This window comes from Phaenicophaeus curvirostris, chromosome Z (assembly GCF_032191515.1).
Source record: "Phaenicophaeus curvirostris isolate KB17595 chromosome Z, BPBGC_Pcur_1.0, whole genome shotgun sequence".
NCBI lineage: Eukaryota > Metazoa > Chordata > Aves > Cuculiformes > Cuculidae > Phaenicophaeus > Phaenicophaeus curvirostris.
In genome coordinates, this window is record NC_091431.1 from 11,013,650 (window position 1) to 11,037,490 (window position 23,841).

The following is a 23,841-nucleotide window of genomic DNA, read 5'->3' on the forward strand; positions in this document are numbered from 1 at the left end:
TTCACAAACAATTGTAGTGATAGGACAAAGGGCAATGGGTATAAACTGGAGAGAGAATTTAGACTAGACATAAGGAGGAATTTCTTCACTATGAGAGCGGTGACGCACTGGAAGAGGTTGCCCAGGGAAGCTGTGGCTGCCCCATCCCTGGAGGTGTTCAGGGCCAGGTTGGACGGGGCTTTGGGCAGCCTGATCTAGTGGGAGGTGTCCCTGCCCATGGCAGGGGAGTTGGAACTGGGTGATCTTTAAGGTCCCATCCTACCCAAACTCTTCTATGACCTAGTGAGGTGAGGTGTAGGACAAGCATAGCCACAGAAGTACTGAGGAACAACAGCCTGGCTACATCAGCTACTGAAGAGGAGATACTCTGAGGAAAAAAAGTTTTGTCGTATGCTGTGACACAAAATCACAACAAACCAGATTTTACTCCAAGGTGCTGTTCTGCATCCTACGTTAACCACAGAATCACAGAACGGTTTGGGTTGTAAAGGACCTTAAAGATCAACTAGTTCCAACCCCCCTGCCATGGGATCCCACTGGATCAGGTTGTTCAAAGCCCCGTCCAACCTGGCCCTGAACACCTCAAGGGACGGGGCAGCCACAGCTTCCCTGGGCAACCTGTGCCAGTGCTTCACCACGCTCACGGTGAAGAATTTCTTCCTACTGTCTAACCTAAACCTTCCATTGTGTATCACTCCATCTTCTTCTAAAAAGCGCACTCCTCCACCACCCCCACCCCCGCCTCCCAATACCCACCTGGAGCCCCTCCACGCACCGGAAGTGCCGAGCACACCCAACCCCGCGCGCGCGGGCGCGCGCTGCCCCCTGGCGGCCGGCGGCACGCGCGGCAGGTCGGGACGGGGCGGGGCGGGGGCCCCTGGAAGCGCGCGGCGGGCTGGCCGCCCGCCAGCACCGCCCGCCAGCGCCGTCCCGCTTTCCCCGCCAACATGGCCGCCGCGGCCGTGAAGGTAAGCGCTGGTCCCGCTCGCTTCGGCGGCTCGGGGAGGAGGAAGAAGAGGAGGAGGAGGAAGAGGCGGAGGAGGCGGCGCCCGGCGCCGGGATAACTCGCGCGTGGAGCGGGAGCGGGAGCGCGTAGGCGCTGCCCCTCCACGCCTTCCCCCCCCCTCCACCGCCTCCCGGTCCCCGGCTCCCTTCCGGCCTTCCGGGACGCGGGGCGGGAACGCGGCCTGCGGAGCCTCTTGCGGCGTCCTGCCCGGCACAGACCGCGCTGAGCACCAGGCGGTGTTGTCTGCAAGGGATGAGCAGCGTCCCAGAAAACTCTGTCTGAAGGAAAGCCTGGCATCAGCGCCACGTTGTGTCTAACCCTCAAAGAAAACAGTTACTTAGACAAAGCTCTACTTGATCTCAAATAAAAAACATCCCACTGTTTATAATATCAACTGCTTATATCATTTATTATTATGCGAAGTGGAATATTTGCATACAAGCTACAATTGAGTTCATCTAAGTAACTGTATTTTTTGAAAGTTAGAATGTCCCTCTGATACCATGGAGGTTTGTTATGGCATTTTCTTTTTCACATAGTGTTTTTCCAGGTGCTGTTCGTTCTTTTGGAGGTGATCTCGTGTGAAGTATGGTCTGTCCTGAACAGTTGCGTCTTCTATGAGCACCTGTTGTTTTCAAGCCTTTCCCCATCTCAAAGGCAAGGTCAAGCAGAGCTGGAGCCAGCTCTAAATTAGCCAGGGATTTGACTGCTGCAAAGTTCAAAACAACATTAAAGTAGTCCTTGGAAAGTAATAAAGTGTATAAGATTTCTGGGAAAATTTATACAATCTGCATATAAGTAGGAAATACACCCTGTCCACAGCTCTTGTCTTGCTGCACAGGATCGATGGAGATCACTGCCTTGTGTTGCCCAGCCCAGCATAAAAAGGATGCTTGCTTTCGAAAACTCCAAAACAAGTCTTGAGAAAATTTATTTGCAGGCGTTTTCGGTATCACCTGCGCCAGGGATGCGCAGGCTAGTGGGTCTGAAACTCTGAGTTTGCATTTTTGACCCAAACAGTTCTGCTTTCTGAGGAGAACTGACTCTTGCTGTTGGTTTTGTGCATCAAAATCTATTATAAGCTGCCTTCGTTTTACAGAGACAGCAAATTTATCCTCTCAGCTGTGAACTGCTTGCTGTTTATCTCCTGTTAAATGAAAGTCTCTTTAATGCCATCTTCTTCCTATTCTAATGGTCCCCAAACTAGAGGACAGGAATTCAGATGTATTTGTTGGTTGTTCTTTGTCATAAAGGTTCACAGTTGGTTATGGCAATACTTAAAAGGCCCTCAGATGCACAAGCATGGACTGTAAATGCATTGATGCTTGTGTGTATTGTGCTTGAACCTGTTTGAAGAATTTCACTGAGCAGCAGGTGAAGAAGGGCGTACATTTAACTGTGATTAATATTTGGAATCCCCTGGAGAAGCTCTTTTGATTTTGTAGTTACTGGTGTGGTAACTTTTTGTTAGGTTTCACTTTTGATGTTCTTTGTCCTTGTGTTCGAGATGGACTATAGCATAGTAAAATACTTCATGTTTCGTTACATTGCAATGCCATTTTAGTTTGGGTTGACTACCATACACATTAGCCCCAGCTTCTGTTAATTTTTACAGATTATGTCCTTTATGTCCATTTCTAGGATGCAAAGTCTGGAATGGAGCAGGCAGTCTTGCATCTTTCTGTTCTTGACTTCACTCCTAGAAGTGACACTCTGTCTTTTGAGGAGAGGTGAGACTTTTCTCCCTGAATCAACTCCTCTGCCATTCCTTGCTTTCAGTGCCTGGCCTCCTAGGTGGAAGTAGACCTCAGGTCCCTTGGCAGAGTATCTCTGCACAGAGCCTACAGCAGCTGCATTCCATTTGATGATTTATTAGGAAGACCATAAAATAGAATTTAATATAGAATTACATTTTAGAATTGTCAGCCCCTAGACACAACTGATACTCCTAGAGATTATGTGAACTGGAGGAAAAGCAAATCTCTTGCAGAGAGGTAAAGTGAATTTTAGGGCTGAAGCTGCCAGCTCTAAATTGGTGTTACATGGCTGAAAAAGCAGTACCTTCAAGAAGTTTCTGCTGGCTTAACTTTCCTTCCCCTATAGTAGCTCACCTGTGAACTATTGTGAGCCTAGCATTTTTCTAGCCAGTGTTGCCTAAGGTAGCTTGAAGGTTGACCAAACCACTGCTGAGGTGGTCTACAGGGAGGAAGAAGGCAAAAGCAAGTTCTTAGTAGTCTGGCTCTTCCATGCTCTCAGTTCTCCTTGTCAGCTTATTGCACTGCTGCCATTTCTGACAGTGTGGCTGCTGGTGTAAAAGCCTGCTCTGGGACAGAACTAGGCAGCACAAGAACTCATTGATGCCATGACAGCAGAAGAGTAGGTACCCCATGAGCAAATCTGAAAGCAGTTTCCCCCAGCCTATGCTGCCATGAGCAGACTGAACTCTGTGCTGCTTTCTGGTACAGCAACGGTCTGTTACAGTGCTGGATCTGTGTGTTCATACCAACCTTAAAGCATTGCATCCCAAAAATACCAGCAACAGTGCTACAGACTAGGAGAAGTCTGGCTGGAAAGCTGCCTGGAGGAGAAGGACCTGGAGGTGTTGGTTGACAGTGACTGAACATGAGCCAGCAGTGTGCCAGGTGGCCAAGAAGGCCAATGGCATCTTGGCTTGTATCAGAAACGGCGTGACCAGCAGGTCCAGGGAGGTTATTCTCCCTCTGTACTCAGCACTGGTGAGACCGCTGCTCGAATCCTGTGTTCAGTTCTGGGCCCCTCACCACAAGAAGGATGTTGAGGCTCTGGAGCGAGTCCAGAGAAGAGCAACAAAGCTGGTGAAGGGGCTGGAGAACAGGCCGTATTAGGAATGGCTGAGAGAGCTGGGGTTGTTTAGCCTGGAGAAGAGGAGGCTGAGGGGAGACCTCCTTGCTCTCTACAACCACCTGAAAGGAGGTTGTAGAGAGGAGGGAGCTGGCCTCTTCTCCCAAGTGACAGGGGACAAGACAAGAGGGAATGGCCTCAAGCTCCACCAGGGGAGGTTTAGGCTGGACATTAGGAAAAAGATTTCATAGAAAGGGTCATTGTGCACTGGAACAGGCTGCCCAGGGAGGTGGTTGAGTCACCTTCCCTGGAGATGTTTAAGGGACGGGTGGATGAGGTGATGAGGGACATGGTTTAGTGTTTGATGGAAATGGTTGGACCTGATGATCCAGTGGGTCTCTTCCAACCTGGTTATTCTATGATTCTATAACATGCCATAAAATTTATTCCCAGCATTGTGCTCTTCCTCAACCCAAACAACTTTCACTTCAGCAGTCACTAAAATTGAGGCAGGTGAACATTCCCTTTTGAATGTTCTCAATCTTAAGTCATAAGGCTCTGATAAAACAAGCCTTATACAAAACTAAAGCTAGATAAGTTACTGAAGGAACCATTTTTTTTTCTAGACTGTTTTTTTATCCTAGCTTCTGCTAATGTAGTAATCTTCTGTGTTTACAGAATGCATGCCTGAACAATGTCTAAGGTGCTTTTTGGTTGGTTTTGAGCGATTACTCGTGTCACACACTTCTTACATAATTCTTAAGGTGAAAAATTATTCATCCTAAAATTTATATAGTTTTCAGGGTTTTCTTGGGCAGTCTCACAATTTGAACATTTATGATAAACAAGCAAGATGAATAACATGGGAACAGACCCATCAGTACCGCTGCCAACAATGACACGGGTCTTTCCTAATGTTTGAGTACATTCCGGGTTGGAGTTTGTGCGGTTTTTACTGGTATTTTTCTTTGCACTACACCCCGCACTCCACAAGGGGGTAGCAAAAGGAAACAGGAGGTCTGTTAGTTTCAGCGTCTACACCATCTGGTGTGCCAAGCTTTCTCAGAGAAGTATATGTGTAACAGAGACCTTAAAGCCTCTGCTTATCGGAGTCAGCTAGCAGCGTGGTTGAACATATGAGGTCTATGTTAATGAGAAAGTTAAGAAAACGTCCAGGTTGCATGTGTTGGTGTGTTGTGTAAGGGCCATGTTGTGTGTTCAAGTCTGGAGGCTTTGAGTAATTTCTGTCTTTAAATATGGGACCATGCAGTAATGAGTCATGCCAGAATGGTTACAAGTTTTCTTTTTCCTATAGTAAGCAACTCAGCTATGATATGATATGATTCTTCAACTTAAAAGTGAGACAAACTTTGAAAAAACTGGTTGCATTGGAGGAGAAAAGAAAAAAAAATGCAGTAGCATTTTCCCTGTGTGTGATAAGTGATGACATAATTTTTAAATGCCATTACTAAACTTGAGGTTGTGGGGGCCCTGACAGTATCCATTTGATCCAGAGAGCTATAAGTGTCCTGGACTCAAGATAAAACATGACCGAAAATGGAATTATCCCTGAAAAGAAAAAAAACCCCAACTTTCCAATGATGAACTAAAACCAAGAAAGCTATGATGCATTTTTCTTTAGCTGTAGTATGAAATCCCAGGTGGGGTTAGTCTCAGTGAACATACATGTTTCAAATTGCCATTTTTTTCTTTCCTTTTTTTTTTACAAAAGAACTAGACCAGATGAGCAATGAGCAAGAGCAAGAAATTGGTGGTTACTGAAGCATGACAGGTGGTAATTGTGAGTCACTTCATGCTTCTTCGCTAGGAGTTATATGAAAACACAACATAGGACTTTTAGCCTGATTTTCTAAAAAAATAAAATATATTTTCTTTAAGTGGCCTTTTGCTTTGCCCTCTCTTTTCCCTTCCCATTATGCTCTGAAACTGTAAGTCAATTTCATAAAAAATTGGGGAAAAAGTACTTGAAAAGACTTAATTAAAAAAAAGTAGAAGGAGCAAGAGTCTGTTCAGTTTCAGCTTAGGGAGGGGTGGTTAGTTGAACAAAAGCTGATGCTAATGTGTCTATGTAGCAGACAATTAGTGACACAGCATTTGAATGAGTCCTTACACCTTCTAAGATGCCTAACAGCCTAATTGTAAATATGTGAAGAAACCGAGCACTGCCCATGGCAGGTGAAGTTATCTGCAGATTATTTTAATTTCACTTGTAGTGATGCTGTTGAGCTGTCCCCCTTTTCAGAAGCTGTACAAATACCACTTACAGAAATAGGGAAGTTCTCAGCAAGTCAATACAAAACCTTCTAATTTTCTGATAAATGTTTTCTTTTTTCTTCTTTTTTTTTGTTTTGTGTATAATACTGTATGCATTGTAGTATTCAGCATGGCAGTTATCTACAGAACCTTTTTTTCCCATGTAAACCAGAAGCCCTTGTTATAATATGCTTTATTTCTCACTCATTGGAGGCATTCCCAAATAACACACTTCATTTTTGTTTTGGGAATAAATGATGAATTGGCACATCTTTGTGCATTTTCCATAACTTCTTAAGTTTGGGGTCTTTGAAGTGGAAAATCATAGTGTAAGAAATTGGCAAGCTAAATACAGTTGTTTAAAATCAGTCATTTGAAATTTCCATTCAGGGAAACTGCTGGGCATTTTATGTTTTGTTGATCTGTAGTCTAGCCCCATCTCAAGCAGAAAATAAATTTTCTGGCCACCTAGTTAGTTTTTCAGACATGCTGTTAAATTAATTGTAATCTCAAGAAGACTAATATGTACTTTTCTGTGTCAGATTGGCATTATTGGTGGAACTGGCCTGGATGATCCAGATATCTTAGAAGGCAGAACAGAAAAATATGTTGATACTCCTTTTGGCAAGGTCTGTATAACCTTTTTCTTTTTATTACTGAGCTTTTTGCGTTTTTTAAAGATGTTTCAGTACTTTAAGAGTTTTCAGACTGTTAAATGAATGCATAAAGGAGGTACTGTCACAAGATTATTTCCTTTAAGTTGCTATGTGTTGTGTGATTCTTAGTTTGTAGAAACTAGGTGTTAGAAAGGTGATGTGCAAAGGAGACTGTACCTCTTCTCATTTGTGGGTTGGATGAATCTAGAAACTGGATCCCGAATTTGCAGTCAAGAGGGATAAACCATGTCTTTCAGTTTTGTGCTGTTGTGTGACTTGTAACATATGTCAGATTGCTCCAGGAACCTTTCTGAATTGCAGAAAACAATCCTTTGAGGTGTGTGGGCCACCGTTTTCCATGTAACCACTGAATCATGCTTTATGTACCAGTGTTTTCCATACAGTCATGCCTATAACAATTTAAAACCGATTTGAAAATGAAGTTCTGAAACTTCTTGTGGCGCAGGAATTCTTGACCAATCCTTCCTCACACTGCTTCAGCCCTTTTCCTCAGCAAAGAGAGTGGAGACTACTGTTGCTCTCTCACACACAGTGCAAAGTGTTTTGTGAAGAGCAATCCCTGCCCCAAAGCCCATATAGTAGAAACTGGCAAGACAAAGGATTATGGTTTTGCAGGCAGGAAATTACAGGGAAAAGAGGCCTTCATAGACATAGGAGGCTGATAGAAGAAATAGGTCTCAAATATTCAATAATGTCATAAGGCCAGGGGAGTCTGTGTGCTTTAGAATTGCCATCGGAATTATATTGTATGAAATCTACCATTGTGAGCTAGTATACATGCAATAAAACACCTGACATGTGGCAGCAAGAGCCGTTTTACGGGTAGAACCTTGCTTGAAAGCTCAGTGAGGTGGAACATGATTGAAAATCTAAATGTGTGCCTCCATTCAAAATTTGTTTGAGAGGGAGGCAGGATGATAAAGAGCAAGTAGAGTTTGTGTGCACAGCGTTCAAGAAGGTTAAGGGAGGAGAAAACATAATCAGAAAAATGCACTGGATTTTTCCACCATCCTTCAGAATCTGCTAAGAAACTGAAAGAGAATTAAGGGAATTTACCTCCTCTGTTTTCTGTACCCTGTTCTCTGAACAGCAGCCAGCATTGGTCTGTAGTAGCATTCACTGGCTAAACCAAAACAGTTAGCACTTCATTCTCTAGTTCCTTGAGAGTCATGGATGATCAAGAGCATGGCTGTGTCTGAAGGCTGCTAACAACGCAAAAGTAGTGCTGTGCTTTTAGCAGATATTAACTGAAGCCTTCCTATCCAGGAAGGGTGAAACACTTCTTCTCCTTCACAGGGTATGTTCAGATAAATAGTTAAGGGCACAGTGGTAGCACAGCGTTTGGAGGGCTGTTTTGTCACAGTGCTGGGATGCAGCGGTACTTGGGTTGCCGAATTCTGCAGTGTGGTGCCCTACAGCAAGGTTTAGTATTACAGAGAAGAGTAGAGTACCTGCTTCTGCACAAGAAAGTGGGAAAAGCTTCCTCAGTCTTGCACCCTTGGTCAGTATGGAAGGCTTTTCTAATTTCATTTAGGGAACAGGTTAGCTACTGTCTTTTTTACTGTGTTCTTCACAGAATTCAACATGAATAGGGGAAAATAAGTCTTGGTTGCCGGTTTTGGTTTGTGTGAAACCTTGATCAATGGACTGGCTATGTCTAAGCTTGTGTGTTATACATATAGCAGAGTCTCAGCTTAAAGAAAAGCTTGTGAATATTCTGTCACTATGTATGGCTGGGGCCAGAGGTGTAACTGAGATGTCTTGGTAGGAACCTAAGCATGGATTCTAGGTACTGTAGTGAGCTGAACTGAGGCTGTTAAGCTGACCTGGATGGAAAACCGCAACTTTGTGAGGATTCTCTTACATGTGAAAGGGAGCACTGCCAACCAGCAAGCTTTTGTCCTTACCCCTGTTGTCCTCTGTTTCTTCTCTCTGCATGTAGAGCTGAACTGTGAAGAACTCAGGCCACAGGTCTGATGGTCACGTCATGTAGATTCACACCTGCATAGACTCACATTCACATCAGTGTTGGAATGCAGTTTTCATCCTCGTGGAGCAGCTGGTGGATTTGCCTTAGTGTGAGGTGTAAAGGGCTTAGACCAAAATTTACTGTGGCATAAAGTACATTGAGTGTGTCAAGTTGATGGGCTTGAATTGAAACAGAAAAAACCCTCACAAATTTAGCTGGTATCACTAGGAGGATCAATGTTTGCTTATTTTTCTGCTGAGACTTTATAGCATTCAGGAAGGAGGTATTACACTACCTGCCTCTCTTATTTTGGAACAACAGATATGAGAGAAGTAGCTAAGGCCAAATATGAAAGGGCAAATAAGGTTTTGTAAGCGTGCCTGGAAAAGTTTAGTAATTTATGATTTGTGTTAGTATTCTTTTTCTAAAGATGTGTCTTGTTCTTGAATGTTAGGGAAATAAAACCAAATTGGGATTTTTCTGCCGTAAAGATGCTTTTTCATAGAGCTGTGACATCAGTGGAGACAGAATCTTCCTGAGATTTTAATAGGCTTAATCTAAATAAACTGTTCCAAATTTTGTGGCCTTTTAGTTGCTGAGAGAATTAGAGGTGCAATATTTAGCCTCTTTAGTTCAAGCGAAACTATGAAGAATGAACATGAATGCCTGAATGCCAAAAGGAAAATGCAAGTTGTAGTTAAAAAATGTAAATAATTTCATTCTATCCTGTAAAAATGAGAAGTATACAATTCTACTTTCCTTAAATTCTTAATTTTTTTTAATTCTTAGATTTCTTGGCAAGGACATAGCCAAAAGACTTCTAGCTGAAAACCTTTCTGGTGGTAACGTTCGTTGGCACGTTTAACATTTGACAGCTGTTTACTTTTACAGCCAAATTAATAGCTTATATTTTGTTCATATAGAGTCCTTAAATTGTCTTCTGCTTTGCTCATCTCGAAGGGTTAGAATCATTTAGTAAAAAATACATGTTATTAGGGAGTGTGGGATTTTTTTTCGTCAGGTGAAATATGGAAAAGTTGAAAGAAAACTAGTATGAGAATTTTTGCAATCCTCTATATTGGCATGGTACTGCCATGATCTTTCAAGTTACATTAGTAGTACTATGAAAATGTGATACATGAGATTTTTAAAAAATAAATATGCTTGCAGTGGTTAATATTCAAGATTTCTTTTCTCCCTTGTACACTCCCACCTTTTTCATAGCATCAAAATTTTGGTATTCTATGGGAAATAACTTAAAACCTTTTGACATTCCACCTCCAGATACTGGAAAAAAATCTGTCTCTTATATGATAAAAAGTTGCTTGCAACAGTGTTTATCTCCGTCATTGAATTTTGAAGGCACTAATAAAACTGTCCAGAAAATACTTTTAGTTAGATTGTTTTACATTCTAGATGACAGTACTTGGTTCTGAATCACCTTTCTCCAAGTAAGCAAAATATCTTCCTGTTCTAGATAATTGCTTTATATGCCTCCCTGTTTTTTTGGTCATAGGTGTATCTGGCAAAAAAAGTGTGGAGTGGGGGTGGTTCCACCTCACAAATGAACTGTATATGCTTGCATCAGGAAAATCAGGCAACATAATATTTAAGCTCCTCTTCTGCCCTCTCAAAATAATGTACATTGTTTGGTTCCTAAACTAGATTACAGGTTAAATGAGGGCTTGGAGAACCTACGAGATGCTTTTCCATCTCAGCTTTTACCCAGATTTTTATTTTACTTGTTCATTCTACTTTCTGTTCCAGCTTGCTTCTGAGGTGAGACTAAGGAAAAATTAATTTTCTAAGCACCATATGAACATTATTTTATGCATATTTATCTTGCAGAGAAAGGGGATTTATATCAATTGTTTGCTAATGTCATAATTTAGGGTTAACTACCCAGGGTTCTTTGCTTCCTTTTCTGTTTTGCAACATTGAGTAATATATATCTGACTTGGAATTTGTGGAAGGGGAAGTACTTAAATATGTATATGAATTAGCAATGTTTGAGAACTTTATTGGGAAGTTTTTAGAACTTTTTTTATTAAATCCTTCTTTAAAATGCTGTATTGGAGCTTTAAATTCAGATTGTTTCATTGGGAGTTTTTGTTATTTAATCAAAATTTCAAAGCTCCTGACTACAACTGAGATAATAATAGGGAGGTACAGTGCTGGAAAGAACTTGTGGGAGAAAGAGAGCAGCACAGCAGCATACCCTGGCTTTGTTAAGTGGTTAATACATAGTTTGAAATTTCTGTATCTTTCACTTTCTTGTAACTTTAATGTGCTGATTTATCCTTATTTCCTCTCTTTTAATGACCCATGATGCAGTAACTGCAAGTTCTTTTCTTAAATTGCCAGCTCATCATTTAGCAGCAATTTCTTTGTTCCAAATCTTTCTTTTTCTCTGCTACGTTTCTAGCAATCATGTGCAAGAAAGATATTAAGGCAGTCACCTGGAAGGTGCACTGAGTGTGCTCTGTGAAAATCTGTAAAGATGACAACCAGTTGTGTTACATGGCCACCCTGAAGGCTTTTGAAGTGACGGGGATGGCAGCAGATAGGGAAGGAAACTCTAGCTGCTGCAACTGTATTTTGAAGCCTGTTGGATTTCAAAGCTGTTGCATTCTTGCTGCATCAGCAGTGAATACCTGAGTTCAGTGGAAATTCTGTGGTATGGATAAATATCAAATAGCAGTTAAATTGCCCCGCACCTTTCTACCCCAAATCTTTTGGAAATTGATACAAACTTGAATCTGTCACTTGCCATAAACCTGACTCTGTCACTTGTAAAGCAAACAGTCCAGTCTTCAACTTACAGATCTTTACTTTTCATTTTTTCATTTTGATAGGAGGCAAGGATTTTGGCAGAAGTCCTCTTTTTTAAGAGTATTTTTGTCTCCTGCTTTGAGCTAAGTTGCATGCTTATTTCTTCACACAGCAGATGTGTGCTGTCTAAATGAGACAAACGGATTCTAGAAACAAACTCCTAAATGTGAATCTTCATTGTTCTGGATGTTGCAACATCAAATACCTTGGCAACTAGACAGCAAGACTTTTGCCCTGTGTGAAATGTCACTTATAAAGCTATGTCTAATTCAGAAAGATATGCGTAAAGTAAGGTAAATAGATGAAACGTATAAATGTCAGTAGGTTAGTATTAAGTGGAGACTTTAAAAAATAAGTCAGAATATACTACAGTTCTAAAAATAAATTTTCTGGAACTTTTTTTATTTAAAAAAGAAAAAGTGGTAAATCTGTGTGTGGCAGAATTTAAACGTAGGTGCTTTGAAGAGGTTTCACTTTGAAAATGACCAAAAATATGTCTGCAGTAGGAAGTGCAGACATATTTATATATTTTTATATACAAATATATATGGAGATACATATATATATCTCCATATTTATATATCTTTAAAATGCAGCTATAATAGGTGGGACTCACATTATTCTAGATCTCTGCACATTTTCAAGTGTGGAACAGAATTAACAGCTCTAAATCTAAACACTAAGTGAAATCTTGCAGGTAACATTAAACTACAAATAAGATTACATCAAGTGGCAGGCAACAGACCATTTCTAAAAGCAAATGTGCGAGTCTTTCCAGACACTTGCAAACTCGTGATCAGTAGATAAGTCATAACTTCGTTAACTGCTGTTTCAGCCTGAAATCCCCGGGCATGGACGGAGAGATTGGCGCACATAGTGGCTTCCAGCTTATTTAGAGTTTCTTCTGCACTGCAGTAAAAGCAGTGAAAAGCATGCAGTTCTGAGTTGGGCCGGACAAGCAGCACCTCCAACTGCACCACTCCAGCACAAATGCAATTTAGCATCTAATTAAACAAAAGCTTTACATAGTGTTTCTAGCTTCCCTTTTTATTAAATAATGTATTTTGGATCCCTGATGCGTGTAGCCCAGGAGAAGAACACAGCCCACAGAACAGTTAATTTATTGTAGTGGTAGCTGATGACTTGGGCCTGTCACACGTGGTCAATATAACCATCTCCAGGGCAGGGCACATGTCCCAGCTGGGTATCTAAAACCAAAATTCTCTAGATTCCGAACGGTTGGTCAGTAAGGAGGAATGCACATTCTTGTCATGTAGCTGTGAGAGGAGAGCACGTGCTTTGTCCTGGTTCCAGGGCAGACCAAGTCCAACGCTACTTCTGCTGTTGGGTACCGAAAGTTCCCTGTCATATTACGGTTCATTTCCCACGAGTGAGAGTCCCAGCAGCAGGGAAGAAGGACTTTAGCAAGGAGCTCTGGGGGAGTCTAGAACGTGAGTGTGAGCTAGGGGGCTGTGGTAGAAAGGGGACAGAAGTGAATGGAGAGTGTTATGGAGAGGGACAGGTTAAATATGATTTCTGTTGGGAGGGGGCTTTCAGTAGGGAGTGGCACCTACTTAGCAAAAAGTTTACAACCAAAGTTTACAAGAGAGTGTGAAATGCTATCCAATTTAAAGGCAACATGTATGTGGTTTTTTCATGCTTGTCAAGCACTGTTTGAAATATTGTTTCAAAGTATTTGAAAGTATTGCTGTTTCAAACCCTAAAATAAGTTGCAATATTAATGTTAATATGAAGACAGAAAAATTGTGATAAATCTTGTAGCGTCAAGTTTGATCTTCCTATTCCATACTGGTTTGCTAACCTGCCATGTCAAATTGCAGGTTCATTCCAAGCTGAAGAAATTGTGAGACTGCAGTGATAACCATAATTTCCTATCATAGCTATCCTTATTTTCAAGGAGCAGTTAAGATTTCTAATGTGATTACCAGACTGCAACTTATTCTTCTTTGCTTGTTTTGCAGCCATCAGATGCTTTGATATTGGGAAAGATAAAAAATGTGGACTGTGTGCTGTTGGCAAGGTAAATGAGCATTTTAAGAAGAATTCTGTATCTTCAAGTTTTCTCAAAAGATTTTTCTTTTTACATGAGGTTAACCAAATTTTCACTCTGACTTCATCTTGCTTTGTGTAGTTGCTAGCGAAGTCTAGCAGGAGTCTGTTGTTTTCTTGAAGAAATTTGATGCTGCAGGGACTTGAGAGCATTTATAGGTAAAATACCATCTAGGTTAGGAAAGAGAATTCCAGTCGGGAGTGCTGCCCTAGTAAGAGCTAATACATGCCAGGCTTCCTGCTCTGGTGGTAAGTAGTTGATGCCTGCTAACCTTAGTAATCTGTCTGCTCCCTATGTTGGTAAATATCCTTTGTGAAACTGAGAAATTGCCTGTTTACAGATGAACTGTACTTTTGGTACCACTGTGGACTCTTCCAAATCATTCTCGTTGAGACTGAGTCCTCTAGCCGTTATCTTTATTGCACAGGAGGCTGCATCCCACATAGTTTTTCTTCCATGGGTAATTTTTATTAAGACATCTCTTTCTGTACTCAGAAAATACTCTGGAAGCAGGATCCGCAGATGAGTGCATGGAAATTTCACACTAATGTAACAGTGGATGTCTTGGACCAATGTGCTGTTAGACTAAATAGAAGAATGCACAATTCTCAGCATCTGGACAGCGTGGGCAGAGCCAAGCACTCATAACAGGGTTCATCAGCAGTCCTGGACAAAATGAGGTGATAAATCAAGTCCAGGATTCATCTAGGGAGTCCAGGCAGAAGCAGTGGGAGATGGGGCCAGGGCCAAAGCCAGAGGCAAGGCTGCAGTTTTTTATCCGAAGTCAATCCAGAAAACAGGTCTGGAGTTAAACTCCAGCACAGGTCTGAAGGTCATCTGGGAGACAGGGCTGGGAACAAGCACACCTGTGACATAGCTCAGGCAAGGACTGGGGCTGGGGCCTGAGCGTGGAAGTGGGAGCACTTATGATCACAGACACAGTGTGTGAGTAGAGATCCAGAGTGAGCCTCTTCAGGGAAATTTCAACCCAGTAGAGCATTCAGGGCCACAATAGTTTTCATGTCAGTATTTTTCCATTAAGCTGAGGAGTGTTACCTTCTCTGCAACTACACTTCTGTCTGTAGTTTTACTTTTCTTATCTTTCATGGACTTTGCTCATGTGTTTTATTACACCTGGACAACATCTTTCTCATTTTCTCAAATGAAATGCTAAGCTAAGATTCTGCAGCTATGCTGTGTCAATATAGGTCTTGGCCTACAGGTGGCTGAACAACTGAGCTGTGATTACATCCTCACTGGGGTTTATGACCATTCATATTACCACCCCTCTGAGTTTGCTTTTGGGGCTCAGGTACCTGGAACTTCACTTTGTGTTTTGGGAAAAATGAAGGGCTTACTCATGAATGCCAGATTTTTTCAAAAGAGGATTATGACTATAACTGCAACATTAAACAGTACAATCTGCGCTCCTAGTAGCTTATCAGAAATGCTAATGACAATATGGGAATCCTGCCTGACAGTGCTTAGTCATCTTTTGTGCAAATCCCAGATCCCAATTGATCAAGCTCGTAAGACCATTTGATCTCTGTGAAAGAGTCATTTGGGAAATTAGGTTCTTTCGTCTACATGGTTGAAAATAATTTTCAAATGTGTTTAATCAGTATGTGACTGATGTATCTCTGTAGTCGTAACGGAGATAACACAAAAGCTTGTGCATATGAGGCTAAGTATTTCACCAAGACTTGTAAGGTCTTGGTGAAAAAATATACTGCATCAGTGTGAAGTCATTCTTCTGGTTATGAAGGCTGTCAGATCACATTAAGAGTGAAGAGAAAAATGTCATGATTCAGCTGGTTTTTTTGGAAAGGTGACAGATTAGAACAGTATGTTCTTTCTGGATTGCATTTCCTGTGATGTGCCACTCTTTTCTGCGTGGGAGAATACAAACAGCACTTCTAAGCTGAAAATTTGTAGAGATATATATAAATCTTAAAAATTTGTTGTGGTGTGTGGAATATTTGACTTGCTACACCTAGGTTTTCAGAATCTATGGAACTGACTTAGAAATTCAAAGAAAAAGAAACTTTTTGTACTTTTAAAGCTACTAAGGTATATTTGGATTATGTTTTAAAAGTTCTTTCATTACGGTCTTGAACATAAAAAATTTACGTTTAAAAACACCACTGCTGCTTAAATCATATACTGAGAGAACCTTAATACAGTTAGAAAAACAAATTATACAGGGGGTTGCTGAAAAGCTCAGTTCCACTTCCAGTATTGTTAGGGAAACTGCATTTCCTGGAATTCTCTTTATCTGAAAGAAGGAAAGCAATTGCAGCTTGATTTATTTTACTGTCTTGCAACACATATCTTTGCAGGCATGGAAGGCATCATACAATTATGCCATCAAACGTCAACTACCGTGCCAATATCTGGGCATTGAAAGAAGAAAATTGTTCACATGTTTTAGTGACCACTGCCTGTGGTTCATTACGAGAGGAAATACAACCTGGTGATCTTGTCATAATTGACCAATTCATTGACAGGTGAGTAACATCTGTGTTAAATTGTGTCCCTAGTTTTGCAGGAGAAAAAAAAGGAGACAAATGGGGTTAAACCATATAATAACTTGCTAATGTTAACAAGTTTTTGTGGAATGGCAAAAAGTGAGATTCTTACAAGAAGACATGATAGGGAACAGGTATGGGATAACAAAGTTCAGCTTTAACTGATATGGAAGAAATGCCAGGCTTTGAAGAATGGCCAAGGAGCAAAGTATAGCTCCTTGGGAAGAGTCTGAAGAGAAGAGATATACTATTTTCAGATGTGGGGGAGGAACGTGGATAAAAGCACAGACCGCTCTGAGATTTAAGAAGAATCTGAAATGAGATGGAGAAGTGCAAGAAAGCCTTGTGGGATCGAGGTAGGGAAATATGTGCAGTAATAATGAGACTCTACAGAAAAGGGGTCAAATTCAGCACAGTGGGAAAAGAGAGGAGGTTGTCTTAAAGCAAGGAGAGATGCTAACATTTTTTATGTGCAAGGAATCATAAGGAAGTAATTTTTTTCCAAAGTCTGTGTACTCTAGTCAGTCCTCTCTGATTATCTGATGTCTAGAAGAATTCGAACAAAGAGGGTGAGGGAGGAGGCTACATTTAAACATCACTGACTCCACAAGATATTTCAAAAATATAGTTGCACATTTTAAAAGGTAAATATACTGTTAATACTTACAAGTGTTCTGTATCTGAAAGTCTTACTTTGATATTCTACCCAGTTGTAAGTGTTTAGGATGGAGAGCTTTGTGCTTTTGTGATGCTGCTGTCCAGATTTCATTGCCAATTCAACATCTAATACCTAAGCTTGTTCTTGGCAGTGCCATGCTGTTCAAGTTTTAACTTAGTGACTTTTTTTTCATGTGTGTAACTGAAGTGCTTTCTCTTGTAGAATGTATGTTAATGACTAAGTACCCTGCAGGAGGAAGCCCCTATAAACTGCTTCCTGTTACACTAGAGTTGATTTTTTTGGTGGAGAGCAGCTGTATTGCTGACAATGGTCTTTTTTTGTTTGTTTGTTTTTCAGGTCTAGACATATTTAGAGTAGTTGCTTTGTTTATACAGATTAAATCATAATAATCCTGATTCTGCCATTAGTACTTGCAAATGAGTAGTTTTAGTATCAATATTGATTTATGTAGGAAAAGTACTAAACATACTTGGTCACACGATTTGCATGATTGTGCTGGTAAAGCACCAGTTATTTTGACAGCATTATCATCCGTCAGACTCCTAGGTAGGTGAGGGGAGCCTAAGTGTACTAAGCTGTGACTTGGATGCATAGTAAGAAGTAGCTTCTGGCCCAGAGAGCCTGCAGTTTCAAACAAGAACAGTTGGAATGATTGCAGAGTTATTATCTGCTACATATGAGAGTTGGAAGTATGGAGTAACTTACTCTTGCAGAGGTCAGGCAGAAAAACATTAACAGAGCCAGGAAATGAACACAGATATGAAATCTGAGACTGTCCTCCACCCAAAATGTCATTGTCAAAATTAACAATTCATTTTGAAGCTAGCCCAATCTCCTCCCACAGCCTTAAATTTCCCAGTACTTGACAGTCTGCATCATAGCTTCTGAGCTGGAAAGGAAATAATCAGATTGGTTAAGTCAGTTTTAAGAACATGTCCTTTTCAAGTAGAAAAAAAAGGGTTATAAAACAAATTATATCTATTTATCTGATGTGAAGATGTGTATAAGGCCAGGGATCATTTACTTTGCAGCAAACAAAGCAAATAGTGTCTTGGGCTGTATTAGTAGGGGTGTTACCAGGAGGTCGAGGAAAGCAATGTGCTTCCTCTCTCTACACTCGTGAGGCCATACCTGGAATATTGTATCCAGTGCTGGGCTCACCAGTACAGGGAGATGGATTTCCTGGGGAGAGTCCAGCAAAAGCTACAAAGGTGATGAAGGGACTGGAACATCTCTCCTTGTGAGGAAGGGCTGAGAGAGCTGGGACTGCTCAGACTGCAGAAGGCTAAAGGAGGATCTCATTGATGTGTATAAATACCTGAAGGAACGGTGCAAAGAGACAGAACCAGGCTCTTTCCAACGGTGTCCAGTGACAGGACAAGAGGGAGTGGGCACAAGCTGAAACAAAGGAGGTTCCCTCTGAATCAGGGTACATTTATTGTTGTGAGGGTGACCTAGCACTAGCGCAGGTTGTCCAGAGAGGTTTTGGAGTCTCAAATGTTGGAGATACTGAAAAAATGCCTGGATGTGGTCCTGGGCAACCAGCTGTAGGTGGCCCTACTTGAGCAGGGATTGGACCACATGACTTCTAGAGGTCCCTTACAACCTCAACCATTCTGTGGTCTGTGTTTTCATTTAAAGTTTATTCAGATGGTTGTCAGTAGTAGTGGCATAGCCCATGTATGAACAGTGTTTCATCCAGACAGTAAGTATTCATTTCAATGTAGAAGAGTGGGAACTTGTGGAGACTTATTTTGTGGCTTTGGAAAATCAGTAAGCTTCCAAGAAATGCACATGAAAATATTTCAGTATGGAAAACAATATATGTAATATGAATTCTAAAATCATTACTAGCTTGCCCTTTATTTCAGAAAGCTGTCAATTCATAACAATCTGTTTCATTTGACAGTTTGATTGCTGTAGTAAATCTTTTTTCTTATGTTTTTTGCCAGTGAGTGTTAGACTGCTGGTTCTTTGGAGGCAAGGTCTGCATTTTTGCTTTTCACAGGGGCGTGTTGTCTATTAGATTGACAACATAATGTATATCATTATGAAAACAGTGCTACTGATTGGAAGATGTTTTCATAGGACAAAATAGATTAATTGTCCAGCAAACTCTAAAAAGGTGTAATTTTCATGAAATACCTTCTAATGAAAAATCGGGGTGCTAGAAACAAACTGTCAGCAGTCCTGGAAAGAAGGTATTGGCTAAAGCTGCAAAACCAGTTAGCTATTTTTCTTGAAAGATAACCCTAGGTTCTATGTAGTTAACCCATGCCAGGAACTACATAAGAAAGTGTCTTGGGTCTAGGCGGGAAGGATTTCAAGATGAACACAAATCTTATTCTAACCAGAGCTGAGGCATTAGCCTCATCTTTGAACGTGGTTATACATTGTGAAGAATGCTTTTCATTCGGCATACAAAAATTTCATTTACAATCTGTAGGCATCACATCATGATGATCTTCTTTCTAGTCCTGTTTGCCTTCCCGCTGGATTTACTCCAGCTGCCATTAAAATCAGGGTTTTCCAGGTGCCTTTTGATATATGGGTTCTAGTTTTCAATAAGGAGCTCATCATGATTCTCCTTCAGATATGAAGCAAGAAGAGGGAATACTGAATGGGAATGGGAGTATAATGAGAACTGAGCAGGAAGCGGTAATCAGCAGTTGTGATTTGCCCCCCTTGGACATTCACACTGTTGATGTTAATGATGGGATCTCAATACGTGGAGCTGTGTAGGACTTCTGTCTAGTTTGGGGCACAGGTTTGACTTAGAGTGGGGAACAGTAAATAGTTGTAATTAGAACTATATAGCATTTCCAGTCTTTTGAGAGCTTGATTCTGCACTTGTAGTAAGCACGTGATTTTGTATATAGAGTCTCTGCCTTCTTTATGCTTATCTGTTTGTGTTTGTTTAAACAATTAGAGACACATTGTGTTAAATAAGCACCAAAATATTACCATGGTGTTCTCCCTACTTCCAAATTCAAAAGTGACTGCTGGTACTATTATGGGCTACAACAGTTGTTCTCTTCTTTGAAAAAAGAGACTTAAAATAAATCAAGAAGTACTTTTTTATGCCTTTGGCTCCTCTTAGTGTATTACAGCTCTGTTAGCCACCTGCCTAGATCAGACTGATTAGGGGCTTTTTAATACTTTGTTTATTTTGCTGCTGATGTTTGCTGTGAAAAGAAGGTAGCTACTTACTTAGATGACTCAGCTCAGTCAGGAAGATGTAGAAAATAGCTTCATAGGATAAGTGCTGTAGCAGCTGCCAACTTTATTGTTTGAATTCATATAGATACTGTTTGAATGTCACATGCACCATTACAATTATTACAGTATTGTTACACTCTGTAAATTTTTTCATGGGAGAATTTTCTTTCAGTATCCCTGAAGAGGCAGAGCAACAGGTGCCAATGTTAATTCTCACTTTGTTCTTCAGTTACTAATAGTTTGGTTGTAATTCAACACCACTGGAAGAAAAGGAGAGGTGTGATGCAAGTGGTAGAGGACTGTGTGTTACAGATGGAAATGATGGGTTCATTCACTTACTTGAATTGGATTTTGCTTCCTAGCATCAGTCATAGTCAGCATTACCAGAAAATTTTGTGTTACTGTGAGAAAATAGAAACGCAAGAGCAAAAGACACCTTACTGTCTGGTTAAAAGTGTGACTGTTGCTGCAGAGTGGAGAATACAAACTCTGGGGACGCCTTCAAAATTGGAGTATGTGCAGCTTTGAATTTGAAAAAGCAGCAAGGACAAGGCAGGCATGGCAAAACATTGCAACAGTGCTATAGTTCGTGTGCACTATGGGTGCCACTGTACACAATTATATAACATGCAGTCTACTTTGTTGTTAAGCAGACCCTCCTTCAGGGGAAGGGCACGGGGACTTCACATTTAAAACTGTGAGACCTGTGGAACAAATGGTTATTGAAAAGTGGCTGTTTAGTTCCTTATCTCTTGTTTCCTGCTGGCTCCTTCAAGGAGTCACTCAGGCTACATGGGGAAGATCTTGAAACTCCTGTTGTGAGAGGAGCTTTAGGCAGATACTCTCCTTTGCTCTCTGGTAAGAGATCTTTCTGAGTATAAGGCAAGGAAAACATCTGTGATTCTGTAACTTTCATTCTCTCTACAAGGGATACACAGAAACAGTGTTGCAGCGGTGAAAATTATATGCTTCTACCCTGTACCTTGCAGACAGGTGAGTGGAACAGACCAGGACAGCCAAGTCCTGACTTGAGTAGCAGGGCTGCAGGAAGGCTAAAAAGGCATCTGTGCCAGCCATTACTTCATAGGTAGCAAGAATCAGAGATTAGTTCAAATCTGCCTTTATTCTCTTTGCAAGTCACAGATACATCAGCTGGCCTGATATACAATAGGTGTGGCCTTTGCAGAATTGCAGCCCTCCCTGCGGAAGAGTTGTTGTTGCAGTCTTGAGTACAAACATGTGGTCCATTGCTTAGAGCAGTTGTAGGTCTTAACTGCAGTTACTTATTCCCATGGAGTTTGTGTGTGGCACTAAGCGTAGAGGGTCTTCTTTATTTGCCCTGATAGAGATGTGGCTATTCTCTCCAAAGAACACAGGGTATACAAAAGTCAGAGATTAACGTCTGTGCATGTGTGATCTTTCCTCAGGACTTTTCTGAGTGAAAGGGCCTGACATCTGAAATACTATAATACAGGAAATGGATTATGACTTTTCCATTTCCTCCAGTGCTAAATAATTCATTAGCAGATACTGAAAAAAAAGTATGTAAAATGAGATACAGTCTATTTGCAGCTCTTCAGTATCCCGTAAAGGAAAAATTAATATTAATGTTTCAACCAATTTTTAACAACAGTACTCTGTTTTGCATATAATTTTCTTATCTCTTTTTCTGTTTTATAATTTCATCCTTAAGGCTACCCTGTTGGGCTTTTTCCCAAAACTACTGTACCATGTAACTTGTATTTAAAACCTTCTTTTCAATATCTGCTGGTGGCTTGGGTGGGCAACAACTGTGAGCAGTATTACCAGCAGAAATTTTGCATTTTGACTGTGATTTAAGTTGGCTGTCGAAAGAAGGGAGAAGAGGGTTCATCTGTTTGCAAGCTGCCAATGCATGTGTGCAATCTTTCTGAGAGTATGAAGACATCCTGTGCTAGGGTTTTTCTGGTTGAATTCACACCTCTTTCATGCAGGAAGCTGTTTCTATAAATTCCCATTCTTTCAATGTAGGAATGCAATGATATTAAGAAACTCTATTTTGACTAGCTTTGTGCCAATTTAGACTTGATTTGTTCCCTATTTGAAAGCTTACTCTGCTTTCTTTTTTCAGATTACTTGCCTGACTATTAAATTTAGCTGATTTCTTTTGAGCAGAATTGCAGGATAATGTGGCTATTTGTGTCATACAGGAACAAATCAGCATTTCAGCATCATGTTAACAATGGATTTTCTCCAGTTAATTGACAGCGCACTAGTAGAGTAACAGTTTTATAATCTTGAGCACCATTCTGAAAGGTCTGTACAGAGTCAAAACAGGATTACCAGTGGTCATTAATAAATATCATACTGATGTTTTTATTCCCTCCCAGGAATGCTGTGATTTTGGGTTTGTGTAAATTTCTTGTTTTCTGTTTTCTCCATGTTCTTCTGTCTGAGCATGTTTTCTTCTTTTCTAGGACAACTAAAAGACATTGTACTTTATATGATGGGCAGCATTCCATTCTTCCAGGAGTATGTCATATTTCAATGGCAGAGCCTTTCTGCACCAAAACCAGAGAGGTTAGTGAATTCTGTAAGAGTATTTAGAAAAGTTATTTTTATGGCATTTCTTCATGATATATTTGTCTGTTAATGCATTCTGAGCATACAGAGGCAATCTGCACCTCTTTATTCCTATTTCTCAGCTATGTTGTGGTTTTAAGGAAATATGTAATGTTAGGAAGGCCTGGGAAGTGCAACATCTTATGTCTATAGGAGCTGTCTTCCTAAGGGGTAGATACGCAGAAGATGTCCGCTGGCAATTTAGATTCTTCTACGTGTTTAATATAAAGAATAAAACTAATAATACTTCATTATTCACAGAAATTATTAGATAATATTGCATTTGTACTTTTTGTGGATTATAGTGGATGGTTGTAAAGTCTCATGGTTTTATTTAAAGGATGTTAATCATAGAAACAAGCCAAATTACAGTAGCCTTAACTGCTGCTCTTAGTTTTGTCACTTTCAGGCTTCAAAAACACTTAGACTAAGCAATATGAAACACTGCTGGTTTTTGACACCTTTGTAAGCTTCTGGGAGGAGTATTATCTGTGATTAAATATGCTGCGTTGGTGTGTTCTTAGAGCTTAGGAAAAGGGAGGGTGAAGATTGACCTGCATGTTTTGTGCTGTTGTGGCGTGCTGTGATCAGAAAATGCAGGGAGGTACGTTCTCCAGCAGCACAAGAATGCCTACAGAATCAGCCTTATCCATCTATGAGACTTGCAAGTGGTTTAGTTTGTGCCCAGAGCATGTACATATTATTCGTACTACTGAGCTGTTCTGATCTTGTCACCAATTCACTTCATTGTCATTATAGCCTATTTTTGTTAACTAGTGAGGCACTGTGTATTCAGGTTTGCCACCAGCAGGTCCACAGTGCCATTAGGAGAGCAATGCTTCAGTGCACTGGGAATCAAGATGTTTTGTAGTGAAGTAAAAATATTTTAAATCTCATAAGGAAGTGAACCACTGCATATTATACATGTGTGTGCTTTTGCCCTTCTTCCATTGAGCAGCAAGCTATGCAAAATACCTTGCATTTTTCATGCAACAAGAGCCTAGCCATGTCTTACCAAGATTAGTTGCTATATGGCTGCTTATTGGCTTTGAGCTTGGTGTCGTGTTGTAACAGATACAAGGAGTTTATTGAGAGCTAACTGTATCCTTTCTAAAATGGATTTGAAACTGTCATTACTGAAGCAATTGACAGTGCTTGACTCTGT

The 23,841-nt window shown here is 40.6% G+C and overlaps 1 protein-coding gene across 1 annotated transcript in view; it reads left to right on the top strand.

The window, feature by feature from the left end:
- Positions 1-918: 918 nt before the first annotated feature.
- MTAP (methylthioadenosine phosphorylase) overlaps positions 919-23,841 on the top strand; it is a 32,957-nt gene continuing 10,034 nt past the window's right edge. Inside the window, exons 1-5 of the mRNA XM_069880577.1 lie at positions 919-968; positions 6,643-6,729; positions 13,561-13,619; positions 15,989-16,156; positions 22,532-22,634. Of these exons, the coding sequence (XP_069736678.1) occupies positions 948-968; positions 6,643-6,729; positions 13,561-13,619; positions 15,989-16,156; positions 22,532-22,634 (438 nt within the window). The 5' untranslated portion in view covers positions 919-947. The remainder of the gene's footprint in view (positions 969-6,642; positions 6,730-13,560; positions 13,620-15,988; positions 16,157-22,531; positions 22,635-23,841) is intronic.